At 43.0% G+C, this 11,123-nt stretch overlaps 1 protein-coding gene across 1 annotated transcript in view; it reads left to right on the plus strand.

Annotated features, from left to right (window-relative positions):
- The window catches only part of LOC137336035 (leucine-rich repeat transmembrane neuronal protein 4), a 204,138-nt gene extending 196,399 nt beyond the window's left edge, over positions 1-7,739 (plus strand). The window contains exon 3 of the mRNA XM_068001537.1: positions 7,370-7,739. Coding sequence (XP_067857638.1) covers positions 7,370-7,594 — 225 coding nt within the window. The 3' untranslated portion in view covers positions 7,595-7,739. The remainder of the gene's footprint in view (positions 1-7,369) is intronic.
- Positions 7,740-11,123: the final 3,384 nt, after the last annotated feature.

Here is an 11,123-nt window from a genome sequence, read left to right on the forward strand (position 1 = left end):
GAAGAAATACATTACCACAAGTGGCTATTGAAGTGCAATCAATCACAACATTTAAGAGGGAGTTGTATAAAAACTTGAAGGGAAATATTTCAGAGCACAGAGAAGGAGCAGGCAAAGCAGGATTCGAGTAGCTAAGTCAGCTCGGGTGATCCAGCACAGGCACGATAGGTCAAGTGACCTTCTTTGTGAAAAATTCAATGTTTCTATAGGTGAGGAAATCGTGGTGTATTTCAGATGGATTGCCTCTGAGGACAGAGAAATGTGTAAAAACAGGTAGGGTTGGAAATCCGTCTTGGGCACTAACTGGCGCCTGTTATACTCCCCACTTCATATTCAGTTCTATTGAAGTCAATGGAACCGGATATCGGGCGGCCAATGAGATACCAACCGTTTTGCACTGCCACCCTGCCGTGTTTGCCTGCTTCTTCAGCCAACAATAACTCCTCGCCTGAGGATTCTTAAAATCAAAGTAACCACAAATATGCCTTAACGTACAGTGGGATAAATTCTACATCTTATCACTCTCAGCACAGAGCTTTCCACAGTAGGAATTTGGATGCGGAGGTCAGTGCACTCTGATTTACAGCCTGCACGTCTTGCTCGCCTTTAAAATGAATGGAAGTGCTAACTCGTAAAATTTACCCCAATATCACGCTCCAGCAATCAAACTATCTATACATCACAGCTGGTAATCCAATCTTGCACAGAGAAAGCACCAGTGCCTTGGGAATGCCCAACATCCTTAGTGATATATTAGCAGTTAATTACATGTGTGTTATTACATTTCAGTAATCACAACACATACAGGAAATAAAACACAGCTTATTAGAAGTAGGAAACCATTATTTCACCCCAGGGTCCAGACAACTTCAACAATCCACTTTAAGGAGAAGGTAGCGGAAGGTATCCAGTGACTGCAGAACGAGACCCCACCACCAGGGAGTGTGCTTCAGGTTAAAGTGCTGACTACAACATTTCTTCTTCTCATAACCCTTTGCATGAAAAATTTCTCTTAATCGCCCTCTTCGTTCTTCTAGTGTTAATATTGAGCTAATTGCCCTTTTGTTACTGATTAAGCCACGAGTGGGAAAAATCCCCAGCCTTATGGAAATATGAGGGGAGATGTTCCACTTCTGCAGACACAGAGTGGGTATCAGGAATCTGTGCATCTCCAGCCCACGTCTTTCCATCTAATGGGTGAGCTGTCTGTGCACAGATCCCAGATACGTGGTTCCAGTGCACAAAATCTCCGCCCCAATCGTCAATTTTTGAAACAACACATTCCAATGTTCTCCCCTCCCATCCTGCAGATGCCGACTCTACCTGGAGTACAATTCCACTGCTGCTGTCAGCCCTCTAACACCTTGCGCAAGAGGCCAATCTTAGTGTGTGAGCCTGGGGTCTGCATTACCCGAACAGTTTCTCCCCTGATCTCCACACTTTCCAGCAGGGGTTTACTGGAGAGCAATCAGGAGTTAAAACCCCAGATTGTATCTCCCCTCCATTGTCCAAGAGCACTGAGGCCCAGTTGGAGTGTCCAGCCTCCTTATCGGCTGATATCAGATAACTGTGTTAAATTCTGGGCAACACACTTGTCAAGGTCTTGGAGGTCTTGGAGGGGTTGCGGAACAGATTTACCGGAAAGGTACCAGGGATGAAGGATTTCAGTTATGTGGAGAGACTGGAGAAGCTGGGGTTGTTCTCCTTAAAGCAGAGAAGATTAAGATGAGATTTGATAGAGGTGCTCAAAATCATGAGTGTTTTGATAGAGAAAATAAGGAGAAACTGTTTCCAGTGGCAGAAGGGTTGGTAGCCAGAGGACACAGATTTAAGGTGATCTACCAAAGAGCCGGCATAGACATGATGGGCCGAATGGCCTCCTTCTGTTCTCTATTTTTCTTTGATTCTACAATTCTAATTCAGCGCACATATTCTTTCTCTTTTCTTAATCTCCTACTTACGCGTACTTGTTAGAAATTTCAGCGGTTTAAAAAAAAATTGTTGTGTGTACGTAGAGTGCACGAGTCAATTGTTGTTCTTTGACTTGGCCTATTGTAAAAACTGACAAACTGCAACAAGATCTGGTAGAAAGTGCGCATCTAGAAATGAGGTTAAAGGACAGGATCCAGCTTGGCTGTAATTCCATCCACTGTAGAATGGTTTGCCAACACTCACCGTCTAGATTGATGCGTGAAAAATGGCCATTTGGGTGAGGTATTGGAGGCAAGCGGTGTCCCAGAAACCAAACTACAGCAACCCCTTGTGTTGACGGGCTTAGAAGCAAGGAAAAGGCAGAAAACTGGTGGGAGGTGGGGGGAGGGAGTCACAGATTCCTACCTGTGGTAAGATCACCACACCTGAAATTACCTTTCAGCCTCTGATTTTTTTTAAATAGTTAAAATCTGCTTTATCACCTGGACATAGACTGAACCCACCCAAAAGGGACTAAATACCTGAGAGAGTGGCATGGCATGGCCGTTTTAAATCAGTTGGCATCAGCAGGAAGATAGTCGTTTTAGCGAAAGTTTATGCCATCTTCTCTCAGGTGACAGTAAACTCTGGGGCAGTGAGTGCGACAAACAGAAAGTCTCACCAAAGTGGCCATTCTTTATGCGTGAAGCTAGACCGCGAGCGCCAACAAGCTAATCCCCCCCGTGGGATGGAATCACAGGCCGAGCCCATATCCTGACAACCCAGCGTCCACACGCACACCCTTTCCAGCAGATGTCACTGCAGAGCATCAAGAGCTGATTTTACCCCCCTGCCGATGCCAACAGAACTGAGCCCAATTGCAGAGGCCTTCACACTACCCAAGCTGAGGTGACACACCACAGACCAGACAGCCAACTTGGGAATTTCAGTACTGCCCCCACACTCATTACCCCTCAACCAACATCAATAAGACAGATTATCTGGTCATTATCACGGTGCTGTGCGTGGGATCTTGCTGTGTGCAGATTGGCTGCCGCATTTTCCTACATTACAACAATGACTGCACTTCAAAAGTACTTCATTGGTTGTAAAGCGCTTTAGGATTTCCTGAAGTTGTGAAAGGTGCTATAAAATTGAAAGTTTTTTTCTTTAGCGATAAGTAAGGGCATTTAAGTGGTTAATATCATGCAGGTTTGCTCTTTGAATATAACAAGTTCTGTTTTTTCTCATGTTACCTTTAAACTGACAAAAACTAAAAAGGCAATTAAAACTCAAACGTCAATTAGATTTTAATTGAAAAATCAGTTGGCATATCTAATTAAAGATGACAGAAACTAGATGATATGCATGAATGCTTAGATTAGCAATAAAAAGTTAATAGCTCATAAAACATCATTAATTGCCAGATTACGCTGAAGAAGTATATTGTTATTGAAGTGTAATTTACTGATACTGAGAGAGGTATTTAAAAATTTAATTTTTTTTTTTGAATTCGAGCCTGAGGCACTTTGTGGCAAAGGACCACGGGTAATGCAATTACAAGGTTTGGGATGATGTTTATCTGCCTTGTGTGTCTTCATGTGATCCCATTATAGTCACACAATTAATTTTATTTTTGGCTCAGTCATGTAATTTCTTGTCTCGGACCAGAGTTAAAATCCACCCCATAGTAATGGGATGAAAGCCTTCACTCTCTCTGCTGGCCGTAAGGTTCTTGTGTGAAATGAGTTTGCACAATCTCAATCCAGTTCATTGTGGGCCATGAGCATGCAGCAGAAAGCTGCTCCTGAATTTGGCAATCTCACCCAGAGAAACCAACAGGTTTATGGTCTGGGAAACGGAAGTGCAGTCGGTGAAACCAGGCTTGGGTTTTTAAAGCCTGTATAGATTGTAGAATTGTAAACAATTTTACAACACCAAGTTATAGTCCAGCAATTTTATTTTAAATTCACAAGCTTTCGGAGGCTACCTCCTTCGGCAGGTGAACGATGTGAAAGATTGTAGAAGGAAGAGAAGACCGAGGTAGATGAGGAGTTTAACGGTTTTGAGGTTCTGGGAGAGATTGAGTTCAGGTCCTTCGTGGCTTGATTTCGACACCATGATGATGATTTACAATCATTGCAGGTAGTTCTCAGGGGCCTCAGGATGCACCGTCGCTGTATAGCCCAGATGATGTAGAGGCACACATTTGTTTTCATGAGAAAGGGATTGCTATACATATGCAGAACAGATGAGCTGGAGTGCACTTTGCAAAACACATTAGGAATGGATGAAAGAAAACCACCAAACAAAACTCAAGGTGTTTTGATTGGGGTCATTGGACATGGACATGACATACAGCCTTGAAACACATTTCTATCCATCTTATTCTTTATAAGAAGTGTCAAGTATCTTGGCTCAATTCAGAGCACCTTCTGAGTTAAGGATTCTAAGGGCTCAAGCTTCACTCCACAATATCATTCACCCAGATATTCCAATGCAGTACCGAGGGAGTGCTGCACTGTCGGAGGTGCCATCCTTTGGATGGAACTTTAAGCTGAGGTCCTGTCTGCTTGTATGTTCAGGTCATTCCTTCCTTTGTATGTTCGTGGAATCTTGCTGTGTGCAAAATGGCTGCTACATTTATCCAAACAACAGTCATCGCAATTCACGATATGTGAAGCACTGGTGATATTTATGAGATGTGCTAAGGTGCTATATAAATGCAAATCCTTCTTTCCTTTCAATGAATACGAAAAATTCGGACTCTGAAATTGTGTGGTAGGACCCAAGCAGAATGAACACTTCATGCATTAATCTGAAATTCCCCCAGTATAGTAGGGGAGGTGGGAAGCCGTTTCAAGTGAATGGGTTAATGCTTTTCCCACAATAGTCTAAGAAGGAATTTCAAATCAATGTGTCAAGCTTTCTGAACAACATGGGTGAGAAGTTACTGCTCAGTAATGGATTGCAAACTTTCATCGCACAAGCTCAGATAATAATGCACCTAACCCTAACCCTAACCCTAATGCAGCACTGGCACTGCGTTTTATATCGCAGAATTCTGCAGCTAAAGGACATTCCCCCTAGAGTCCAACTTTCATTATAATGAATGAAACAAAGAACGTGAAAAGAGTGAGGGACTAACCACCACAGACCCCCTCTAAAGTTCAGTTGACCATATACTGATTTCTTAAATGGTTCAAAACTCAAGGCCACAGGAATGTCCTATTTAAATGTTTTGGAATTTTCCCTGAAATCATAACCTGTGTTTTCTCCTTATACCTGTTAACTGAGCTGCTGTTTAAATCCAGCACCTTCCATTTTCAGCCCACTCAAATTCTTAAAGGATACACTTTGGAGATGGGTGAATTGTGGAAAATGAGTTGAAAAGCGAATTGATAATAAATGCAAGTTCAATTCACAATCACTGCAGGCAAGGTTGTGTGAAGTTGGCAGCGAGATAGTTCATAGAATCTTATAGCACAGGAGGCCGCCATTCGGCCCATCATGCCTGTGCCAGTTCTTTGAAAGAACTATCCAATTAGTCCCACTCCCCCGCTCTTTCCCCATAGCCCTGCTATTGTTTCCTTTTCAAGTATACATCCAATTCCCTATTGAAAGATACTATTGAATCTGCTTCCTCCACCCTTACAAGGCAGTACATTCCAGATCATAAAAATTCTCCTCGTCTTGCATCTGGTTCTTTTGCCAATTATCTTAATACTATGTCCTCTAACTCACCTGCCCATACAAACAGTTTGTCCTTATTTACTCAAACAAAACCCCTCAGTTTAATTTCTGGATAACCCACTGGTTCCCAAGATTCGTTCAATTCAATTAGTTAGTGGAAATGATGAGGGGCTGTGGAGTGGTGCAATACTAGATGGTCAGAAAGCAGCAAAACACAACTTCAAAAATCATTTGAGCGCTTCTCTGAATAAATATACAGAGATCATCTCAGGAGTGATTTGGTGGGGGGGGCGGTGGGAAGGGAAGAAACACTTTCTGCTCCTAACTTTAAAGAAAAATGAAATGAAGTTGAGCACTGGGTTTCTGGAGACACGAACGGAGTATTTACCACAGGCACAGCGCCTTCCATGGCTCAGCTGGTAAATGCAGCAAATTGCTCCAAGTGGCCTCAACACTCAAAATGAAGAGAAGAAAAAAAAAATCAGCCAGGGTTCCCATAGGAACACAGCAATTGCTAGACGACAAAAGACCCTGGTCCATCTAATTCGCCTTCTGCCATCCTGGTAATCTCATGATACAATGATAATGGAGTTGTTGACTAATCATAGTAATCAATCTCCATCAATTAGTCTACAACAGACCCAGACATGAGATGAGGAAAACCTCAGTGGAGAGCTTTGGGAACCATAGGTCCAAAGTCACCTGTTTCTCCCAAGCATGCTACACTTATCATGACTCGAATTACTCATGTACTGTATCCCAAAATGCTACTTTCTGAAAGAAATCTATCTCATTTGCATTTGCATGAATCAATATTAACTGATTCCACCATGTCCCTAGGGAGCCCCTTCCGTTAGATTGACCATTCGCTCACTGAAATATTATTTCCGAAGATTAGTTTGGAATTTACCCCCCTTCAAACAGGGTGAGAGAGAGAGAAAAAGACAGAGAGAGTAACACACACACACACACACGTATATTCCCTTATCAAGTCCCGAATAAAAGTCAGTGCTTCACAAACAATGCATTACTGCTTTTGTGTGCAAGCAAACATGCCAACCAATTTAGGAACCGCAATATCCCACAGAGCATGGAGCTGAAGGGTCAGTTCATGTTTTTTGGTGGTGTTGGGTGAAGGAGAAATATTGGCCAGTGCATGAGGAGAATTCCCTGCTCCTCTTCAAATAGTATCATGGGATCTTTTAAATCCACCTGAATCACTGACACAGTTAAATAGGGCTTTCGTCAACAATTCGTCTAAAGTCCAATATCCAGCTCAATTCAGTACGAGAGTGTTAGCCTAGATTATGTGCTTGAGTGGGCCCTGAAGCCACAACCTGCTGATTCAGAGGCAGAGGCAGAGTGCTGCAATTGAGCCAAGCTGGCAGTGAGCCAAGCACAGCATGGGCTCAGTTATAAGCCGGTAAGTTATAAGACATTAAACAGAGGCCCTCTCAGGTGGAAGTAAAAGATCACATTACTTCGAAGAAGAGTCGGGGAGTTCTCCCTGGTGTCCGGCCAATATTTATCCCTCAACCAACACCCAAAAAACAAATGATCTCATTAGTTTTGCTGTCTGTGGGACTTCGATGTGCGCAAATTGGCTGTTGTGTTTCCTACATTACAATGGTGATTACACTTCAAAATTACTTCATTGGTTGTAAAGCGCTTTGGGATGTCCTGGGGTTGTGAAAGGCGCTATATAAATGCAAGTCTTCCTTTCTTTCTAACTATAATATTCTCTTCTGTTTTCTTCTATTTTCAGACTCCACTTCCCATGAACATCACAGCCTTTTACAACTACGATCAGCCACTGGTTGGGTACTGCAAAGCACATCAGACTCTTCACATACACAAGCGGTACAAGACCACTCTACAGGAAGATCCAGAGCCCACCAACATAGAGACCAGTGTGAGTCGGAATGTCATTAGTACAGTAGCCCGCTCAGCTATACCCAACATACATCTTGAAGCACCTCACTCACCATAAAAAGACATCCCACAAGTGATGGACCTATGTGTGACAAGTTCTAGTCTGGAAGAAAAAAAAAAGAGGATAAAGAAAAACATTTTAAGTGGTCCAGCTGAGTTTTTAAAAAAATGCAACTCTGAACAATCTGTGGCCATTAAAACTCAACAGCTAAACTTCAGAATTTTGACGTTCTTCTGATTTTCTGTGCTTTGGTATTTGATGATGTAAATATAAGACTCTGCTTATCATGTTCTTAAGAAAATAAACTAAAAACTGTAAAGGATGGGTCAACTATTTTCATAGTCATGCTTTCCCCAAACTTGGAGTTCTTGAGCAAGGAGAAATCAATTGAAACAAAGCTAGTTTCACCCTCTGGCATTGGACATTGTTTTCCCCAGAGTAGTAACGTTAGGGCTGTTCGGAATAACCTCGATTTCAGTCAAACCGCTTGACGAGCATTTTAATGTTTCATGAACCGAACCTGGAAATCCTGCAAAGTTGTCAATCTGTATGTACTCAGACACATCTATTGCATGTATCCATAGTCTGCAGATAGTCAACTTCAGTGCAACGATGGGGGGAGGGGGGTGGGAAAGAGAGGGGGGAGGTTTTCTCAGATGACTGTGTGTCGTGTCATTTTAAATGGCACTGAGGAGGATTTCCTATGCTTGGTATTTCTGGAAAAATCATAAATGTATTTCAAACTTACAGTTTCCTTAAAAATTCCAACCAGAGGAGTTCTTATTTAACTCACTTACAAAGACACTCCACACAGTGACGAGCAATTCTTTCCCCATGGGGATAAATAGGTGGTTTTGTACTGTAATAGTTTACTGGGTCAGACCTTCGATTTATGCTTGACAGGAACAAACTGTTCCATGGGCTCTGAGATTTTTCGCTTTTGCTTTTTAAAAGTGATGAAAAAAAATCGGTTGTATTATTTCAGAATAATTAAATTTGCTATTTGGGGGTGGGTGCGGGGGAGGGTTGTGATGATATTCTCCATTGGCTTTTGAGTGGGAGACCACATGTCGCTTTCACTCTCATACACCCAATTACCAGACGGAGAATATCGAACAGAAACCCAGTGGACAACATGCATCGAAAGGCAGTTTCAATTTTTGACTCCACTTGGTCTTCTTCAGTGTAAGTACTTCAAGTGCTTACCAACAGATTGAAGTCAGTCACTTTTTGGTAGATCAACTCCAGTTACCACTTCTTTACCCTATCTCCTCAATCCTTCTCTCTCCAGAAACACAGTTGATTGTCTCACAACTCATTTACACCTGTCTGCTTCAGTGGCCTTTCCTGTCACTTATTCCATAACTCTGTTGAGGACAAGGAGCACAAGTTCAAGCAGGTTAAAAGGCAAATTTAGGACTGGATGTCAGGAGATTCTTCTTCATGCAAAGGATGCTGACAACGTGAAAAGCATTTTGAGTAGCGGAGGTTAAAAGAAAAGATCGGCAGGATACGTTAAGCTGCTACAAGCAACTTGGTGGAGAAGAAGATGCCAGTGTGGGGTAACTTCTGTTTTATTTGCCTAGGAGAGGGACAGACCTGGAATCCGATTCAGCTGCTCATCTGAGCTTCCATCCACATTCCAACTCACCAGCCTCAACAGCTTTTTGGGGGAAATAGAGTTCCAGATTTCCACTACCCTTTGTGTGAAGAAGTGCTTCTGACCTCTCCCTTGAATGGCCCAGCTCTAATTTTAAGGCTCTGCCCCTTGTTCTGGACTCCCTCGCCAAAGGAATTAGTTTCTATCGATCTGACCCTATCAACTTCTTTACACAGAATTTACAGCACAGAAACAGGCCATTCGTCCCAACTGGTCCATGTCAGTGTTTATGTTCCAAATGAGCCTCCTCCCACTCCTCTTCATCTAACCATATCAGCGTAACCTTCCATTCCTTTCCCCCTCGAGTGTTTATCCAGCTTCCCGAAGGACCAAATCCTCCTTCACCGAGTTTTCTTGCAATTGAAGGTGAGCGCACATTTTTTTCTGCTCTCGGTGCCCAGTGCTGTCCCACCATCCATTGATGAGAGGCCTCCAACAAGGCCCTCCTCAGGTTGCCTCCTCCCTCTTTCTCTTGGTAGGAACATATGAATTGCTAGACTATAAAAGACCACGGTCCATCTACTTTGCCTTCTGCCATCCTCGTAGTTGCATAATACAATGATAATGGAGTTGTTGACAAATCAGAGCAATCAATCAATCTATCAATCAGTCTGCAACAGACCCGGAAATGACATGAGAAAAACCCCATTGGTGGAGAGCTTTGGGACCCATAAGTCCAAAGTCACCTTTTTCCTCCCAAGCCTTCAACGCGAACCACACATCGTGTCTCAAATTCCTTATATACTGGAACCCAAAATGTTATTTTCTGAAAATCCAACCAACTTGCTTTAGAATGAATTGATACTAACTGCACCCAATATCTCCCAAGGGAGCCTGTTCCATAGATTGACCACTCGCTCACTGAAATATTAATTCTGCAGAATAGTTGGAATTTACTCCCCTTCAAGCGCAGGCCGTGTCCTCTGGTTCTACTGTTCTGGACAAAGTGAAACAGCTTGTCATGGTCTACATTATCCAGTCCCTTTAGAATGCTAAAAACAGCAATCAGATCACCTCTCAACCTTTTCTTTTCCAGTGACAGCAAGCCCAATTTACAGAATTCCTCATAATCAAATCCAACTCAATCATCCTAGTGGGAAAGCAGCCAGCCTTCACTTCGCACCCATTGCCTAGGACTTTTGTTCATTACAGTGATCTGAATGGTGCCTGCACTGTTGCACCATCGCTGTTAATTACAGTGACCTGAATGGTGCCTGCACTGTTGCACCATCGCTGTTAATTACAGTGACCTGAATGGTGCCTGCACTGTTGCACCATCGCTGTTAATTACAGTGATCTGAATGGTGCCTGCACTGTTGCACCATTACTGTTAATTAGTGATCTGAATGGTGCCTGCACTGTTGCACCATCGCTGTTCATTACCGTGATCTGAATGGTGCCTGCACTGTTGCACCATTACTGTTAATTAGTGATCTGAATGGTGCCTGCACTATTGCACCATTACTGTTCATTACCGTGATCTGAATGGTGCCTGCACTGTTGCACCATCGCTGTTCATTACCGTGATCTGAATGGTGCCTGCACTGTTGCACCATTACTGTTAATTAGTGATCTGAATGGTGCCTGCACTATTGCACCATTACTGTTCATTACCGTGATCTGAATGGTGCCTGCACTGTTGCACCATCGCTGTTCATTACCGTGATCTGAATGGTGCCTGCACTGTTGCACCATTACTGTTAATTAGTGATCTGAATGGTGCCTGCACTGTTGCACCATCACTGTTAATTACAGTGATCTGAATGGTGACTGCACTGTTGCACCATCGCTGTTCATTACCATGATCTGAATGGTGCCTGCACTGTTGCACCATCACTGTTCATTACCATGATCTGAATGGTGCCTGCACTGTTGCACCATCACTGTTCATTACCGCGATCTGAATGGTGCCTGCACTGTTGCACC

The sequence above is a fragment of the Heptranchias perlo genome, chromosome 20 (genome assembly GCF_035084215.1).
Source record: "Heptranchias perlo isolate sHepPer1 chromosome 20, sHepPer1.hap1, whole genome shotgun sequence".
Lineage (NCBI taxonomy): Eukaryota > Metazoa > Chordata > Chondrichthyes > Hexanchiformes > Hexanchidae > Heptranchias > Heptranchias perlo.